Source organism: Boleophthalmus pectinirostris, unplaced genomic scaffold (assembly GCF_026225935.1).
Source record: "Boleophthalmus pectinirostris isolate CB_2022bp ecotype Guang Dong unplaced genomic scaffold, ASM2622593v1 HiC_scaffold_6, whole genome shotgun sequence".
Classification (NCBI taxonomy): Eukaryota; Metazoa; Chordata; class Actinopteri; order Gobiiformes; family Gobiidae; genus Boleophthalmus; species Boleophthalmus pectinirostris.
This window is the reverse complement of record NW_026571447.1, coordinates 29,192,086-29,212,354: the sequence shown is the minus strand read 5'-3', so window position 1 is coordinate 29,212,354 and position 20,269 is coordinate 29,192,086. Positions and strand designations below refer to the sequence as shown.

General features: G+C 38.4%; 2 protein-coding genes across 3 annotated transcripts in view; one reads left to right on the top strand and one right to left on the bottom strand.

The window, feature by feature from the left end:
• Positions 1 to 19,684, bottom strand: part of kcnj14 (potassium inwardly rectifying channel subfamily J member 14) — a 28,363-nt gene extending 8,679 nt beyond the window's left edge. Inside the window, exons 1-2 of one of the 2 annotated variants that reach the window (XM_055164222.1) lie at positions 19,637 to 19,684; positions 18,491 to 18,600 (exon numbers count right to left, since the gene is read on the bottom strand). The gene's annotated coding sequence lies outside the window, so the exon portion shown is untranslated. Of the gene's footprint in view, positions 1 to 3,295; positions 3,429 to 18,490; positions 18,601 to 19,636 lie in introns of those variants that run through there. The other variant, XM_020927931.2, reaches the window with a different exon arrangement.
• On the top strand, positions 13,470 to 14,600 carry uts2r3 (urotensin-2 receptor 3). Its single transcript, XM_055164223.1, has one exon. It carries the CDS (start codon positions 13,470 to 13,472, stop codon positions 14,598 to 14,600), a length of 1,131 nt encoding a protein of 376 aa, XP_055020198.1.
• Positions 19,685 to 20,269: the final 585 nt, after the last annotated feature.

Here is a 20,269-nt window from a genome sequence, read left to right as displayed (position 1 = left end):
AAAAATGTGCAATAACGGGACAACATTTCATCTTAAATGTTTAAGAATGATTTATTGTATGATGATTTGTATATGAAGATTCCATTCTATTAATAATTGAGCAAATTTCTCAGAATCGAATTCGAGTTTGAAATGTTACCAACAACAACACAAGTAGAGATGGGAGATCCATTGCAAAATCATTATAGTAATGTAATTGTTGTTTTGGAGATTTGAAAAATTTCAGTATCAACTTTATTGTCTATAATTAAAAGTATTCAAAATTACAGCAGAAAGAGGTAATTAAAAATGAGAATGAACAGTGCAGTTTTTACATTTTTACACTAAACTACTACCAAAGAATAATTTGGGATTTCTGATACCACAAGATCAGACTTTTTAGGTGTAAAATTAAACTTTATCATTGCCACAACAATTTTAAACAAGAAATTACCCCAATGGAGGACTTAAGAGTGGATTAAATTGACTAAAGGAAGCTGTAGAGGACCTTGCACACCACTAGAAGAAGCTTGTGTACCACAGTCTGAGAAACACTGACCTAGTGTGTGTGTAGAATCCCTCAGTTGTCCAGGGTGAATCCATGGCAAAGGAGAAATTGAATCTGTCACTGGACAAACGTTAATTTAGGTCGAAAATGTTTCGCAGCTCATCCAAGCTGCTTCTTCAGTTCTGATCAAAATGCTGGTGGACACTGCCATTTATCTGCAGGGAGGAGCTAACTACACTGAAACGTTTGCCCAGTTGACAAATTGAATTTAGCCTTTGCCACTGACCTAGTGTCATAAAAAAGTCTAAACGAATAAAGTGATATGTGAGATATTTAATGTTATGGTCCAGTCACGTTTTGTCTGATACTTGCACCTCAACCAAGTCATTTAAACAAGAAGATGGCTTGCAGCTAGCAGCCGAAACATGTCAACAAGGTAAACACACTTTACTGCATTGTCTTTAAAAAGAACCCAAGAAGTTAAAGTTCAAATCATTTAAAGCACATAGTATCGCCACCCTCTATGCCTGTGATGATGAGGTAATAATGATGATACTGAAACTAACCAATACTACCATTGACAGAATAACCCTAAAAATAAATCCAAAAAACTATTCTAAACATACAATATCAGGAAAAACCAAAGACTGTATATATAAATGGACATATTTAACCCACTAGCCACTGCGTTCCACATAGTAACTGGTCATGAGGGCGCTTCCGGTTCCATCGACATTGAAAAATTGTTGCCCCTCTCTCTGTAACTGCTGCTGTGAGTCTAGTCATTTTGGTCTTAAAATTTCTGTGATAACCACTCTACATGATCCTGGTGTTTTTATTTCACAATTTTGTCCGTAAATAAATTCCTTTTCCTAACATGTCTTATAATTGCTTGCCTTGTGAGCTTCATTTGACTGGAGCCAAGCGCACTCCCTTAGTCCACTTTTTATACAGTCGATGGTAAAAATATCAGCTGCAATAAATACATAAAAGAATAAGACACTATAACACTTTAGTAGTAGTAGAAGAACACTTTAGTATTCTGTTTATATCTATAATGAATCATAGAAGTTATTTATTCAACCCTCTGTAGCTCAAACAGGGGCGTCGAACTGGGAGCATAAAGGGTATTGGCCCAAAGTAAGGAGGGGCCTCTCACAGTCTCCTAATATGCATTTTTCAATAGACAACATGTAATGTGGATGATTTGTAACTAGAGCCAAGAAGTTGATGCTATACCCCTGAGCTCAAATCGTATTTTAGTACAGAAAAATGCTATATTGCTAAATGTTGACTCCAAGAAGTGTCGTTCAATCTTCTATTGGTGTTTTTCAAACTCTTATTATGTGATGTTTCCTTTCTCCCAGATGGGGGCAAGAGTCAGATATTAGGGCTGTAACGATACCCAAGTCTCACGATACGATATTGTCACGGTATGAACCTCATGGTACAATATTTATTACTATATCATGGGAAAGCTCAGGATATGGAGGGGAGGCTCATGATTAGAGATGTAACTATATCCAAATCTCTTATGATATTTTCATGATATACATCTCATGGTATGATATTTTGTGGAGACTAACAACACTGTTAATATGCTACTTTTTCCTCTTAAAATGCCTTGACTGACAAGATGTAAGAACTGTAGTCCGCACTGAAATGGAGCCAAGGATCATGGTCTTTGTAGTTCCTGTCTTTTTTAGTTATTGCTGTACCATAACTCTTAATTTAAGCAAAGAGACTTGCAATTCGATACATTGTGATGGTCCATGATATTATTGTGAGAACTCTGACGATACGATATCAAGATATTTCGGTTATTGTTACATCACTATAGATATTCAGATATTCCTATTATTTACATTGCACTTTGCCATGAAATATCCAAAATGTAAATTCAAAAAAGCTGAACCTGGTATTTTCAATTATCGACTAAACCCAAGAACTCTGTTTTATTTTTAAAATATTAATTTTATCTGCCCCCAGTATTGTCCTAGAAAATGCTCAATCTGAAATGAAATGAAAATGTCATCTGAAACCTGTCATCTGAGTTAACTGAATGATAAGTCAATATATTTATCATGACAGGTCTAGTGGTGACAATATTGCAGATATGAGAGTATGGAAACTGCAATGACTAGATTGGACATGAATGACCCTTTAGCAACCTAACAGTATGCACATACAGAGACATCAATAGGAAGCATTGATGAGCAGTGCCAGAAACAACAGCACTAAAACTTTTACATGTCTAACATTTCTGTCTGTGTTTTTCTACGGAAGGGTGGCCAGTTTGTATTCAATATGAAATATAGTATCTTTTACTTGATAGTTTCATGCTCTGACAAATATAATGATTTGTAACAGCGGAAGTCACATGTGATCACATATTACAAAAGCACAGTGACCTTTTGCATTAACGGATCAATACAGTCTTTGTCGATCTGATGGACCATTTGTTTATGCCACCATCACAGCAACAGGAACATCACAAGAACAACAAAAGAGGAGATAAAAGTTGAAAGTGAAGGGGGACAAGGGCTCACACACGCACATCACACACACAAACTGCAGCTAAAATGTTCCCTAAGGGGTGTGATCCATAACAAAGCAGACACACAGCCAAAAGAAAGTAAGAGCCAACACAAGACAAGCCTTATTTGATTAGCCTACTTAAACCAATATATAAATCAGTAATTTATTAGCAATTAATACGTGATTTTGAGCCGTTTAAAGGTAATGATTAAAAAATACATTCTTACAGTAAAACCTGCAATAGTTTTACAAAGAGCTACGTCCACTCACCTAAAGTAGAACTGTGGGTCCAATAACTCTGCGTCATAACCATAAAGTAATCATCTGTAAACGGCGCAGTTTAGGGCCAGTGAGATGCTCCTCGTTTGTTCCGTGCAGGATACGGATGTGCGCGCTCTCGTGGTGTCCGCCGGGCGCGCGGGGCGCACTGAGGCTGACCTTGTCACATCGGAATCACTCGAGTCACGTCATGTGGACAAATATGGAGTTATCTCGGTGTATTTGCAAGATAACATCCTTCATTTCCTCAGCAACAGGAAAAAGTAAAATATTGTCTAAGATGACATATCCTACAAAACAGCAAGACTTCAGGCAATTTCCAAATGAAACTAAACCGACTCTCGGTGATCCTAAATTTGAAAAAAAAGGCGATGACCACAATCTCAGATGTGTTATCTGAAATGTTATAATTAAATGCAGGAGTTTTGCATTTCTGTCTTTTAACTAGAGACTGAAAAAACGCGCAATTGACCAGTGGAAATCTGCGCGGGAGGGAGAGCGCAGAAGAATGACTGACGTGATGGGAACTCCAATAAACTGAAAAGGGACAGAAAAAGTTCATCTGCCGCTCACTTTTACACCGCCCCGCGGTTCAATCACCACAAAACGGACAGTGTTATCTAAGGACACCAACCTCAACATTTAGTTTAATTTAACTGCGACAGAAACAGCAGAGGCGATACTTTCCTTCGGACTCCGTTTGACGTGTAATGAACCATAAAATGACCAGCAGCGCAGATGTTCCGAACTGCAAAAATAAGCCAAGATTTCCACTTCAGAGGCACCATTATAGACTATCAGCGGGCAAGCCACAATCACATTCTCCATGGGTTTCAGAATAATGAAAATATACGACCGTTGCCATAGAAATACAATTTAAAACAAAAAAAAAATTGTATCTTTAAAATTGTGAAAAATCTTCTAAATAGAAGCGGAAACCATAAACCTGTATTCTGCTTATGTGCAACACATTTGAGATATATTCTGAGGCCAAAGTAGGCTTTTATAGGACTACACATTTCAATTTTCTTTTCTTTCTTTACTTTCTTATTATAAAATTTATGTTGAGCAGAGTATTGAAGCGTTTAAAAAGATAAAGCAAGACTGCAGTTCAGATGTTAGCCACCAGTGGGCAGTTTGGGCCAGTTTTTGCCCTTCGGCTCTGTCTGTACCATAGTCTGCACATATCATGGGTTTCAAAGAGATGAAAAATTTGACAGTTAACAATTAAACTAAATATATCTTTTGAATGGAGAAATATTCTCAAAATGTTGCCTCTACCAGGAAGCCGAACCCACAAATAAACCAGCACAGCCTCATTAGGGCTTGAAACTTCTCGGAAACAGTAATTAGCTGATTGACTTGGACATGAGCGAGCAGGAGCTCACACCTGGATGATGGTCAGAATTACAAGGTGAGCTTTAAAAGCACCTGCTCCGAAAGTTAAAAGGACTCAACTTCACACCTCGAGGTGACAGAGCAATTAGTGCTCACAATGTAATTACAAGACTGTGGTTTTACAGGGCAGTTTGAGAGAGTGAAGGAGACACAAGGAGTGAACTTAAGGCAACTAGGCGAGCATAATAGGTCTGTTTGGTCAATTACCTGGGTTTACAAAGCACAATTTGTACTGTCTTAAAAATGTGAAACGTGACAGAACGAGTTTCATTTTAAATGGTTTGCAGTGGTCCAAATTGAAATTCCTTACTTACCTCATGCATTCCAAGCATTCTACTTATGACACCAGCAACAACAACAGTGCATTTCTTGATTATCTGATAGTAAAATGCTATAATTTGATGCAGACAGTACACAGTGCACATATTTTGACCTCAAGAACTACTGCCCCAGTACAGATATCTGTACTAGGCTGTAGGTAGCTTTTATTCTATTACCAAATCACCATGGTCAATTGTGTAGATGTAATTAATGCAATTCTGTTTGTTGATCGTTGAGATTTTTCTTACAGTTGTTAGTGGCGATAATAAAAGTAATATTAACATTTAAATGTGACATAAAATGTGTATTTCTTCAAAACAACTTTCACAAAATTATGTCAACATTATTTACATAAATTGTCAACACCTTTACTCACACTAACATTCAGCTGTCACTCAGAGCGAGACAGCAGCCGTCCAGTCTTCTGTCTTTAGGCACAGAGCTGAATTAAAGAGAAAAGCACTGACTCACAGTGGAGATTTCACCAGAATATAATTACTTCAGCAGAATTAGATAATGCACATGTAAAATGTCCTGTATTTAATCCTTATTTTATTATCTTTTAAGAGCTGCCAAATAGTGTATTTATTGTACATTTTATTGTTCCTGAAATATTGACGCATTCTATTGAATGTCGGTAGTCGATAAATTCGAGTCAGTTCTCCCGACATCCGTTGTAAATGCGTTCCATTGCAACAGTTGGGGAAAATATGGATGCCTGAGAAAATTTAATGACCAACCGACTTGTTCTGCTCCGAACTAGCCCGAGTTTGTGTTTCAGAACCCCGATTGGATTGGCCTTTCCATTAGACTCTCGAGGTGGAGGTCGAGTTTCCCCGAGTCTCGAACACAAGAGAATGTAGGGTAAGTCCTCTGCATTTGACCCAGCGTTCAATGGCACTGGAGCAACCGCCCAAGGACCCATCTCCAGACCTTGAGCTAGGCTTGCTCACTTTAGCTGAAGAATTTTACCTTTTGATACTTTGCAGCTGATGTCATCAACAACATCATCAACCATCCCTGGGTGTGCGATGCTAACTGTAGGAACTGCTCTGTCTGAAGCTCTGTTACTCAAGTTAGACTTTACTTTGAGCTTTGCTTTACCACAATCTGACCATAAAGAACAGACTGAAGAGCTGATAATACAACATGTGAGCTGATCTGTACTGTCCTTCTCAATAACATTACAGTCACAAGCTAGCTAGAGTTCACCAACATTTTTTCAGTAAATCACTCTCCACTTTTTGTTGAAAACACCTAAACACGACCATGAATCCTCATATTGATCACAGGCTCCTGAAAATATGTTGTTTAAATCCAATTTGTATTTTTCTTGAGTTTTTAAATCTTTTTTGGCAGTGTTTGCTAATGTGGGCATTGTGTCACCATAGTAACTGCAGAACATTCCACCATACACATACATGCAGAACACCCCCAGTGTCACTGCAAAGTATATATTGATTATGTTTTGGGTTTACGGGGGAAACCCATGCGCCCGGAGGAAACCCTCTCAGACACAAGGAGAAATCTGTAAATTCTCCCATGTGAGATGAATTCACTTGTTTACACTCTAATTGTGTTGACTGATTATGACACAGTACACAATAAGGACAAACTGTAGCATATTGAGAGAACAGGAGATGTTTGATGGGCAGCTGTAAACGTAGCAGAAGGGAGGGCGGGAAGGGCAAATCAATAACTCATCACAAGTTGTGAATCAGCGTCGTCCCACAACCGTATGTCACACACCAAAACGTCCACCCATTTAATCAAGCATACTACACTAAGGACGCGCAACTGGTCGCCAATTTGTCAGTCTCAATGCAACAAAAATGAGAAAGCTAATTAGTGAAATGAAAGAAGAAAGCAAGGACAGCCAGAAAGGGTTAGGGAGCCAATGGTGTTTATCATGCTGATTGGAGCAGTTGCAGCCCCTTCATTTGAATGTGCTGCATACTAAATTAAGATATAGGGGAAATAAAAACCTGATTTCTAAGGCTGCGTTCACACTTACACAAACAGTACATCAATTGGTATTAAGTCTTGGCTGACTAGATTAGGGCTAAACCAAGTCTATATCAGAAGTAGGGCTTGGTATCATTAAGAAAATGCCGATACGATGCATATCTCGTTACGCTATATATCTTGAGTGCACTTTCGATTCGATTCAACGATATATTTCAAATCGATATGATACGGTGCAAAGAAAATTAATGGTTTAATCATGGCTGTTATACTAAAAGTCTTTGTTAAACCACTTCTTGTGCGAAGTGTATTTTAATCATCAAAACAGTGAAAATGTCAAATATGTTGCATAAAAGAGTTTACTTCCACTAAACAAGTAACAAAACTGTAGCAAACAACAAACAAACAAAATAATTTTATAAAATATGCCAAAAATACTCTTGGTGATATATCAATACAGCAGCCCACAATATTTATACTGTATCACCAAATTAAACAATACGATATGTCAATATTTTGATATTTTTGCACACCCCTAATCAGGACTAAACCAGGACAAAATAAGGACAAGAGTGAACACAGCCTTAAGATCCAATGTTTAGTTTATGTGAGCGATATGTCATTATCAAACAATGGATAACATAAAAATCATTATTTTGGAGACAGAAATTTTAAATTAGAATATCAAATTGTCTATAATGAAATGTATTTTAAAAGGCTGCAAAAAAAGCTGAAGAAGAATAAAAGAATAACACAAACTTGCAGGGTAATCTTACTGTAAAGTGATATTTCTTCAGTTTTAGTGTACATTTTTACAGTTTTGTGCAATACTTATAAAATGTTTACAAACAGGTTTTAGCACACAATATTGTCTTAATATTGTCACTGGGATAAACTTTTCTAAAAATGTGGAGATTTTTGTCAAAATTGCTCACCTGTCTTGCTTGTGGCCTCATAACTGTCCTAAAAACTACAGGCATCATGAGATGTATCTGATTATACATTAGACAACTGGAGTACCAGAATAAAATATGCAGTGCTAAATATTTGTGCGTGACAAGCAGACAATTAGTATAATGAACTACGTCAGTGTGGCCAGAACGCACCATAAACTCACTTTCATTGTCATGCAGGTTTACAGAATGCTAGAGCAGAATGCAGTATCCTCCTAATCAGCTTTTAGAAATAAACAAAGCTCATTTATATGAAATAAACTAAATGACAAAGCTGTGATATCCTTAAGGTACATTATAATATTTAAGGCCCCCAAAGACTTGATGAATGTCTTCAGACAAACTCAAATAAATATCACAAGACTCGTCCCCCTCAGGCTCCATCACGTGCCTGAGTCTCATTTCAAATATACATTTCCAATTGTTTATTCCCACACATTTTAATGGTGCAATACAGTATTCAACAGAATACGGTAACTCTTATTTTTCTGTGTGGGGGTCTCCAAAGCCTTTTACCTGTCTATAGTCCAGGAGACAGACCCAGTCCCTCCAATCGCTCTCCTTTTTTGACATGCCTGTGCCAGGTATTTGTTCAAATTCCTCACACCCCATGGGGATAGGTATGTCCCCTCCCCCGGGCGGGCAGCCCTTTACTGCTGTCTCTGTCTATCTTATGTATGCCATTGCCGCACATGTACAGCAGCCAAGCCAGACTCCCCACCACCAACATACGGCGCACACACATTTTATTGGAGCGACACAACTAAATCTTTTCCAAGTTGTTCTGCCTCTTGAAACTGGCAAACCACAAGTGTGGGCTCCACCACTGCAGCCAAAAACAACTTGTGGATAACACGCAACTGTAAGCTGTTTCTGATAACTTCTGTGAGGCCATTCATTCTGGGTCCGACTCTTATGAGAGCCACTATTAAAAGGTTTCTCTGACATGAAAATGTTGATATAAGCCCTGGCTCAGCTGGGTTATTAATTTCCTTCAGGATTTAAACACCAAATCATTGTGGAAATGCCCTGCGGGGGGCAGCCTGTGTTTAACATGAGCGTGTATTGACATTGGGTCAGAGAAGAATAAGTTATGGTCGTGCGTCACAATGACACCAGAGGAGCTCCAGCTGTCTGCAGTCTCTTTGTCTGAGCTGGACAGAGTCCACTGTACTAGGTCTGTATATGATCCCTTTAGCATGTCTGTGTATGATCTCTTCAACATGTCAGAGCATTTCAGTACAAAACAACATCAAGAGACAGTAGTCTGTAGATCATACACGTCAGTATTAATAATGTGAAGAAGTGAAGAGACATTCACTGATGCTGTGTTAGCACTAATCATCAATGTGTTTATAGTTACAATTCGTACTCTGTTCCGTTCTTCTTAGGTTCTTTATACATCTGTTCTTTTTTAATAAAATGCCAGTATAACTGAGTGAATTTTTGCCAAAATATGATTCTCCAACATCATTTATGGCCAAAAACTTGACATGCATGAAAGTCCCATAAAACATGTGTTTTCATTTCAAACCATATGAGAGCCATCAAAAACAAGAAAAAGATAAAAACGTTATAACTGTATTATTAAAATTATAACCATTATAAATTTGAAATAATGAACCAATACATTGTTGGCATGTTTATGCATAAAGTCCCCATGAGAGACAGTTTTAATATGTGCTCCTAATCCTAAATAATTGTCGTCTTTGAGATGTGTTAATTGCAACAGTTTAAATTGTATTCAATTAGCTTGAGATTACTCTAATGGTCTTTAAACATCATAAATTACTATTACAAACCCAGCGCCCTCACATTACAGGCTGTACTCTAAGGCTGAATAACCTCTACTTTGATGGCAAGAAAGATTTTTTTAAATGTATCTGAACTGAGTTTGCAGACATTTTTCACATTCAGACCAGTTCTTACAGTGGGGGGCTGCACAACATAATGCAATTGGATCAAAATCACAAATATGAGCAATTCTCAAATCACAAAGTCTGCAAATACTAATAGAAAATCCTCTGCAAAGAACAAAATATCATATTATACCTGCAGTTTACACCCCTAAAAGCATGGAAAAATCGCAAAACTGAATCTTACAGTAATGTTGTCTGTTCCATTCAAGTGGATTTACAGGTTCTGTTTTCTGCATTTACCATAATAAGAAGGCAGGATGAGCGGGAACTTGTTGGTCATTATCTCAACTCAACGCAAATTGGTTGAATCTTCAGTACGTTGCTGCTCCCTCTCTTAGCATCCCACCCCCTTCACTCACTCTCACCGTGGACTCAGACACATGAAAGACAGAAGCAGGACTGCACTGGAGCAGCACTGGACACGACCCGACAAGAAGACACAACAAACTAACGAACGAACTCCAAACGTAAATGCTTTAACACAACTCTTCGGTCATTCTTACTGAGGAGACCACCTCAGAATTATACACGTAAATGCTGCCACTTTTCAAAATGGAAAAAGACATTCGGGATCTGGACGGATTTGCTGGTATTACGCTTGTTTGAGGTAAGAAACGTGAGTTTTCTTACAGCTCAGCATACAGTGTGCTATTATAAAAAAGGTCTGGTGTCAGATGTAGGGAACCAGTTTAAGCCTTTATTTTGCATACTTCCTTTAATTGTTATATTTATATGGAGCTATTATAATTTTCCTCATAGATCAAAATCTATTTAACTAGTACTTAACTAGTACTTAACTATAGGTGACTTGCAGAAGTAGCCTACACTTTTTCGTATTGGGCTACTGATAAAGCTGTCTCTAAAAATGGCCCCTCTTCCAACAACCAAAGCAGTAATCTTTCGGGAAATAAAGAACCTCAGTTGGACAATATGATTGTTGCTATATAATAACCATATACATAAGACCATGCATGGTTTATTTATATATAATTCATAATAATCTACAATTTTTGATATGGGGTACAAACCAAAAAATCTACAGAGATCATCTTAAAAATCCCGCAGTAATCATTTCCGTAATTCAGGAGCTCATTTCAGAACACAATGTCATTTGTACTATGCCAAATATAATAGTCCATAACTATTTACAACTGACAAATATAAAGATAATGAAATGTACAAACTAAAACATAGGCCTAAAAATCCTCAGTAATCTTTTCCAGGGTAAAGAATATGCTGTAGGCCAAATATATGGTATAATACATCCATAACTGACTTTAAATACACTTTCTGATTTTGGGTTATATGGGTAAAGTAATGGATAATGCAAATTCCTTTGCAACCTTTCCTGGACGCGGACCCCAGATGAGAATATGATGCAGAGTATTTGTTATTTATGCTATGCCAAATATTTGAAATAGCCTACACTGTCTAAACTAAGTACTAGTTTTAAGATTTAGGTACAGTGGTGTAAACACAAATGTAAAGTTAAAGAAATATGTAAGGTGAAAAGATGGGCCTAAACATTCCTCGGTAATCTGTATTCCAAGGTAGATGAACTCCAGTTGAGCAATGATGTTTCACTTTATATAATATCTATCTATAATTGACTTTAACTACCGTTTTTGATATAGAGCCTTGGGTTAAGTATTAGATAACGGAAACTCTACGATGATTAGGTTTAAAATTCCTGTGTAATCTTTGCTGAGATCCCTTGGAATCTTTGTTGAGCATATGATGTGGTTGGTATTCGTGCCATGCCAAATATTTGAGATAAAAAGTCCATAACTATGTTCAATTGACTTAACGTACTCATTTCAGTAGCGCTTAAGGCACAGTGGTGTATACACAAATGTAAACATAAAGAAATGTATAAGATGGGCCTGAACATTCTTAATCTTTTCCGAAGTGACGAAGCCTAGAATTTGATGTAATTGTTATTTTGTCTTAAGTCAAATATATGGTAAAATAAATATAGATAGGCTTCAAGTATTAGATAACGGAAAGTCTACAATGATCAGGTTCCTGTTTAATCTTTTCCGAGATGTAGGACCCCTGCTGAGAATATGATGTAGTTGTTATTTGTGCTGTGCCAAATATACAATGGTAGCGCAGTGCACCACAGGGGTGTATGCTGCCGTCCACAGGCAGACAGCAGCTCTTGACCTGGAGCCTGGGCCTGGGTCACCATGTGTCACCGTTAGACTCCCCACAGACACTTTGATGTCACTCAGGATTAGGTTTCCTCTAAAAAGCACCCACCATAGACTGCAGGTAGTATGGGGCCGATATTTGCACCTTTTAGCTTATTGGCTATTAGCCTTGAATCCCCAGCCTAGACCAATATTTACTTTTGAAGAATCTGCTGCCTAAAGAGCACACACAAAGCTTTATTTGAACACTTTAGTGCAAAGAGATAATTGCACATAACATGATTACACACTCTTTCACAGGTTTATGCTTAAAAAAAAGGGCTATTGGTGAGTTTGTAGTAAACTGAAATTACAGATTTTGGGAAAAGAATCCAAATTGCCCCTAGATATCAGCCCAAAAATATCGACAAAGATTATCAGCCATTGGTTTCTCGGTATCAGACACGGAAAAAAACAAAAACATCAGTCATTCTCTATTATAAACTGACTGGTGATAAGGCAAATAAATTACAAAATAAGGTCTTCCTTGTGTAAATTGGCCTTTTATTTTTGAAAGTAATAAATAAATAAGGGCTTTTAATGTCAAAGCCCTATTTGGTCAGTGCTATTTAACAAAATGATCACATGACATCCTATTTATTCCTCCAAAATTTAAACTCTCTTCTAAAACTGCATATTTTACTGCTACAAGATTGTTTTATAGGTCTGTAAATTAAAAAGCTCGAGGCTCAGAGCAAACTCATAGTAAATGTATTTTTACAAAGTATTTCACCACAATTTTAAGTTGAACCTGGGGTGAACAGCAAATCGCATGACAATGAGGCTGGCACGTAGCCCAACCCCATGGTGCAAGACTACTTATGTGAAAATTAACTCAATATCATAGTAATAGTAAATGTATCCTTTACAGTCAATGCAATGCAAAAGAAATTATATAGAATCCTTAACATGGTTCAAATCACGGCTAGAAAAACAATAACAAATGGAAAATCTGGTGGAAGTTCATGCAGCTTTTAATTGAAGTCCGACTTTGAAAATGTATGGTTCCTTTTAAACTAAGACAGTCTTACTAGCTCCCCGAAAACATATAAAACATGAATAACTGTGCCAACCAGAGCAGGCTCCTGGCCAGACATAAACTAGCAGAGCTTTGCTGACATTTCATTTTCCCACATGTTTATAAGACTTTATTTACTTTATCTGCTGTCACCATTTGCAGCACACTGAAAGCCAACTAGGTTTTAAATGCTTGTTATCTTAAAACCTCTGTCAAACAAGCAACTTCAACTGAAACCAAAATTATGCCAGACATGATGTGGTTAACACTAATAATTTATTTTGTGTTTCCATCCCACTCTCTCCTGTGACCTGCTCCCTCCGCCCCATCTCTATCTGCTAAAACTATCCACTACAGAAGGCAGCCTGCATTTCCCTTCACTGTGAAGCCTCCTATACCATGGACCTCTCCAGCCCAATACCACCGTCCACAGTCACCATCTCCCCAAACATGTCTGTGCCATCGTCCTCTCCATCTGAGTCTCTGTCTCCCAGCCCGGCCTCCACAGCTCTGTTCTGCTCACTTCTGTCCCTACTGTCTCTGCTCGGCATCTTGGGAAATCTCTACACTCTGGGGCTTCTGCTGAGGCGCAGGAGAAGCAGGAGGAGACATGGAGGAGTCACATGCTGCTTTGTGCGAGCTCCGCTGCCACGGTGCCTGTCCAGCTCTACGTCCCCGACCTCCTCCCCTGTGTCCTCCTCCTCCTCCACCTCCTCTCTGTACCTGCAGGTGCTGAGCCTGGCCTGTGCAGACCTGCTGTACCTGTTCACGGCCCCCTTCATCGTGTACGACAGCCTGGCGTCTGGGTGGGCCTTTGGGGAGCTGGGCTGCCGTCTGCTCCTGAGTTTGGACCTGCTTACGATGCACGCCTCCATCTTCACCCTCACAGCTATGAGCCTTGACCGGTACCGCGCTGTGGCCCACCCTCTGCACACCTCCTCCACAAACTCATCTGGACTGTTGCGTGTGGCTCTGGCCTGGGGGCTGGCGGTGGCCCTCAGTCTGCCCATGATGATCACTCTGCACCTGGAGGACGGGGGCGAGCAGGAGGGACAGCTGTGTGTGCCCGCATGGGACGAGCAAAGCTCCAAGGCCTATCTGAGCGTCCTCTTCTGCACTAGTATCCTAGGCCCGGGTCTGGCCATAGGCGCTCTGTATGCCACTCTCGGCCGGCTGTACTGGGTGTCTCAGACCAAACCAGTGTGGGCCAGTGGGAACAGCAGTGCCAGCTCTCCTCGAGCTCCTAAACCCAAAGTCCTGCTCCTCATCCTGGGCATTGTACTGGCCTTCTGGGCTTGCTTCCTGCCCTTCTGGGTGTGGCAACTGCTGCCTCTGTACCAGCCTGACATGTTAAGGACTGTCCCTGTGGGGACGCAGGTCACTGTGAACCGCATCCTGACGAGTCTGACCTATGGGAACTCCTGTGTGAACCCGTTTTTCTACACTCTGCTCACGGGCAAACGCAAACGCAGCCCCCAGACTCTGAACACCGTCAACACGCTGTGCCGTAAGAGCAGCCCTCCGCAGTAGAGACACACTGACCACAAGATCCCCTATGCACCTGAGACCAGTGTGCGTCTGAACTTTTCAAAGCAACGCAAATGAGAGCACTTTGTCTACTATTAATAAAAAAAGCAATGTGTTTTAAAGTTAAAAAGCCTAAGACAATCACTGAAAATGTGTCACATCAAATGCTGTTTTTTTTTTTTTTTTTTACTTATTAGGATGGGATTATGTATGTTATGTTATTATTATAGGCATCTGTTGCACAACTTAAATTAAACTAAATGCAATACATATTTTATATACTTAGATACAAATATGAAAAAACAAGACGTATGATATTAATGGTTAATAAATTATACTATGCAAAGCATGTGAATATATAATGCCAGTAAAAGCTGGTGCACTTGGTTCAAAGGAAAGTTTTTTTTTTTTTTGTTGGGAAAATTTTTTGCATGATGTCCATAAAATACTTTATGTTACAGAAAACAGGTGTAAAAGCTTTTTTAATGATTGAATTTGTTCAGAAATATGCAAAATAAAGGGCATTTATATGAAGCCTTCTCTTAATCTGTTATAGGGCTCTATAGTCTGTATACTGGTCATTATTGTTGGAGCTCCAGCAAACTCCTACAGTTTGGGTCAGAGTTTTTGTCAGGTGTGAGCATTAAGATTATTATGATTAGTGCTATATTAACTAAAACACTGAAGCACTTTGTGAAGTACATATTCTCTATCATAGTATTTTTGTGTGATCAGCTCCTGGACGATGCGGTCTGTCTTGAGTCTCAAAGGCAGCACTGTACCCGGCCTCTTGTGTGACGCACATGAGCAAATATTGTTGTTTGACAGCGAAGTGTAAACATAAGGGATTTTGGGACAAAACTGAGGGAAAAAGAATAGCAGGGGATGTGTTAGCAGTGGCCAATTTCATAAGGTCAGCTAGTGTAGTGCACATCTCAATATAATTTCAGATGCAGATTTTAAGTATAATTTTATGGTAAGTGTTTTTAAATGGATCAGCAGAAGTAAGAGACTGACATAGTAAGTACACACAATAATTAACTTATAATTGTTTTTCTATTACTTATAATCTTTATCATTATCTTGAACAATAAAACTGAATAAGTTCATACATTTATAAACAACTTTTTGTCTGACAAAACACATAAACAGTTTTTTATTTGTGCTGACACTGCCTGACTTCTGACCGTCTCAGGCATTAAAACTTGGCATGAAAAAGAAAAAACAAATCTGTACTAATTTCTGATATCAGTAGTAGTACCATAATACCAGTAATAACACTATAACCATAATTTAGTACCTGATGTAGTATAAAACACAAACAAACTTATTGCAGTAAATGAAACGTGCATTAAACATTGGATATTTCCTGTAAAATCACTCAGCGGTGTTCATTACAACTCCTCAGGCTGAACACATTATTGCATTATTTCTCAAATAGACATGAGGGCAATCCAAACACATTAAAACCCATTAAACAGCAGGAGTTTTGTATGGTTAGGAGTCATTTTCAATAACAGGTCTGCCTTCGGCCTCTGTGGTAATTACAAATGTGATAGATTTCAAATTAAATACACTATAAAAGCATGAATCACGAGCAATAACATCTGATTTTTATAGGTTAACCCTGCATTGGGGAAAAATATTTAAGGAGCAGAAGTCGTGAAACAGTGGGTCTTATAGCTCCATTTACACCTACATTTTGACAAAGTGCATACTGAAAGCATTTGTCAGGGGAGAGGAGGGTTCAATAGTGAAATGCCATTATTTCTGAGCTGTACAGAGCTTTTAAGTGAACCATGTGTTTTCATTTACCTGGGCTGGCTATACCTCAGAACATTCCCACAGCAGTTATTATCCAGCAGCCTGCACAGGCGCACTGCGGGGGGCACTTCGACTGTGGACTTAATGCAAAATCCATCCAACTTTTAGACACTCAACACTTGCTCTCTACATCCTTACATTTTTATAGTATTTGTGTGACCAAAGAGCTGACTTTAAATGTCTGAAAATGTGATCCCTTGGTGATTTTTGGACCCACGCACCATTCCGAAGTGACAGAAGACGGAGAGAGTAGCAGTTTATGTAAAGATGAAACCTATCCAAAAACGACACTTAGCAGCAGTGGGCATATTAAAACGTAGGACGCTAGCTCCATTTTCATTTGGGAGGTTTTGGATGTCTGTGTATTTAAAAATTCAATACAACACTAGTATTATTCAAGTTTTCAGGGATGATGGAGTGTTTCATAAACTTCAAAGGTTTGGTCGACCTTAAGATTCTTACTTTACGAGCCAGTCTGTAAACTTAGCTTTGTCTTGGTTTAACTTGAATTGTAATTATTCCTCTATATATTGTGAAGGCTGGCTTCGTCGTGAGGGGAAACAAGAGCACAAATATTTTGGTTTCACAGACTCATCTGTTGTACCTGTGGAATTCATAAATCTCGCACATGTCCAATTCCTGGAACCACCAAACGTCTTTCCATCCATGCTCTCTCGCCCCTCCTGCCCAGCCCCCTGATTGACCAGTGTGCGAGGCTGGCGCAGGTGCCCCACCCCTGGGCAGTCCGCTCAGGAAAGCCCCCTGCTGCTAAGGCGAGACGAGGCCACAGTACAGGCCAGAATCAAGCTGTGAGGTGCATAAGAGGCTCCCGTTCTGGTCCAGACATACACAGAAAAGATTCCCTCTAAACTCAATCTGTACATCTGTTTTCCCTCTACAATCACACTCCTCCAATCCTAACTGCACTGTAGTACAGACAATTCTCACACTCTCATCTGATGCAAAGATAAAGGATAATTAGATTAGTCAAATTTAAAACTGCCATACCTGCACTGCACAATTTTGGGGAAAAAATAAATAAATAAATAAAATAAAAAATAAAAATAAATCAAGCGGTTGTGATTAAATGTGTGATATATAAAAAATAAATTAAAAAATAGGATACTGTTCCAAGTGTAGCGTAGGCTCACCTCTCTACAGATTTGACAATAATTCTGACATTGTCAGAAAAGTTACATATTGCACAATGAATTTTACTATGTGGTTTTACACTACATCAGAAAAATACCTGCTCAAATAAGTTTTAGTACTGATTATGAATAGTCTGTGGGTATTAATATTTTTGGACAATCCTTGACTAGATACTAAAAACTCGGGATGAGGACTAAAAATAGCATTTATTTCCTTAAAACAAAAAATAAATAAGACAAAACTTTGTTATGTCTCTGTTATTTATCTCTCAGACTTTCTGGGCTGATTACGACCAGTAAATAAGTCTTAAAACAACAATTTACAAGTATATGTCCAACCAGAATATTGGCTGAACCGATATCGGGAAGTCTACATCTGATTCTGTAAAAAAATAAAAAATAAAAAATCAGTATTACCAATACCAATATTGTATTGGTGTATCCCTTCTAAAAGCCTCTGGAATATAACAATAAGTAAAAGCAATAACTATATTTTGTATTATTAATCGTTTTATGTTGCAGTATATTTCCAAAGCACATTCATAGCCTATAAATTTTGTTCACTGACAATGGCAATAAAACATTTTCTGATAAAACAAAGCACAAGCCGCTCAGATTTACGGCAGTCACGCATGTGCTCTACACAGCTCTGTCTAAACTGCTTGTAATCGCTGGTTTGACGCCACACTGTGAAGCTCTGGGCTCACAGTGTCTCTTTGTTCAGCCCGCGGAGGCTCAGATAGGGGGCGCTCTTCTGTCCATCACCTCCACAGAGCTCTCACCCCACTGTCAGCTGCCAGCCCGGGCCACTGCACAGCGCCGCAGGGCCTCAGGGCTGGGGGTTACATCAACCAACACGCACATTACGGTTCACACTTGGGCTCTGACTACAGACACGGTAAACACAGCATGTCTCACCACAGCTCTCTCTCCTTCGCCAGCCGCACGACTCCACACATGAACAGACAACTCCGTCAGCTCAGGCGTCAGAACCAGTGACCTCTGACCTCCGGACACTCCTCTGGATCCTGAGAATATACAAGATATTGGACATCACAAAGGCAGAATTATATGCCTTGTTGAGTTTAAGCCTAGTTCAGTAGGAAAAAATACACAGATTTATTTTACTGTAAGCTAAATGTATTTTTAAATTTTCAAAGTTTTTTTGTTTTGTTTTGTTTTCTAAAAATTAACAAGAAGTCTACAAGAAAGTCAAGGAAAGGTATAGTAGAAACTGTGTGAAGCCAAGCACGCCATCTGCTGGTGACAAGGGTGAAACAACCTATGCAATGGTGGTAACAATGACTGCATTAAAAATGTTCAGCAGTGGCCAGTGGGTAGAGAATAGACTGTATGACGTTTTTATTATTATCAATACTTTATATTTATCAATAAGAAGGAAAAGATAGTCATTCCAAAATACTTCACTATCTAGGGCTGTCATGATAATTACTATATTGACTTATCGTTCCAGACATGATAGAAGGAACAATTATTTTTGGGAGGGACAGTATTTATCATGGGTACTTTTTCTTTGTAATAGTGAGACTTTTTTTTGCAGTATAATAAGATTTGACCTGAAGAAGTTTTGAAATGTGATTCATTATAGACACAAACTAATTATTACTTTAGTGTTTAATTCTACTAATATTTTTTTTTGGAAATGATGTTTTTTTAACAATATTGTTCATTTAGAATACATTTTTGGGGATAATTCTGCTTTATTAATTCGTTTAAATTATTAATTATTATTGTTTATCATCTATATTTACCTCAGAAATATGTCATAGTTCAAAATGTGTTGTTGTGACAGCCCTAGTTGTAACATAATACAGTACTAACCCTAATAAGACTGACTGAATAAAATATGCAAATTCTGCTATATTCAAACTATAATGAGTATCAATAACTAAGCCAAAGACAATTTTGTAAAAGTAAAAGTGTTGTTACTTCAAAACAATAATGAAACTTTACAAACTATTTTTTTATTTTGGTGCAAGAAAGGTGCCCATTAAGACCTATACATTCTTTTAAGTGTTTGCGTATTTGTGTGTATTCTCTTACATAATCAATAATTGGACCCAAGTGCAGGACTTAAGACGTTCTTCCCCTGAAAGACAAACATAAGTTATTTAGCTCGGGTCTCTGGTTGAGTCTGGGGTGTGTGTTCTCACCTTCCTTCACCTGTAACCTGCACCAGTGCAACATGTCTGTGATGGTGGTGGTCAGTAACTAAACACCTGCATCTCAACAATACACCTCGACTCTGCTCCAGAGCTCTGGACCCTCTGAATGGACTTAAGTGGTGGTTTTAAGATTGTAGACTATGATGATGCCATACTCCCAGATTGTAGGAGAAAGAACCCCTTTGCATTTGCCTTTGCATCTGAGAGTCTGACATGTGACAAAATATCCTTAAGGTAGATTCACAAATGTTGAACCTGATCATTTATAAGAGTGAGTAGATCCAAGAATTCACCATATTTAATAGAAAATCACACTTTAGTTGCCCTAATCTGTATTAAAGGTTGTTCATCTGTTGTTGATGTGATGCAATCTGAAACCAAGCAATATCAATAAAAAACCTGCTGCACTGAGTTTAACTTCTGTGAATAATCTGGTGACATTTTTGTAGTAAAATCATCACAATTTCACTGCTTACCTCTTTATAAGGACAGTTCATTCAACGACAGTTTT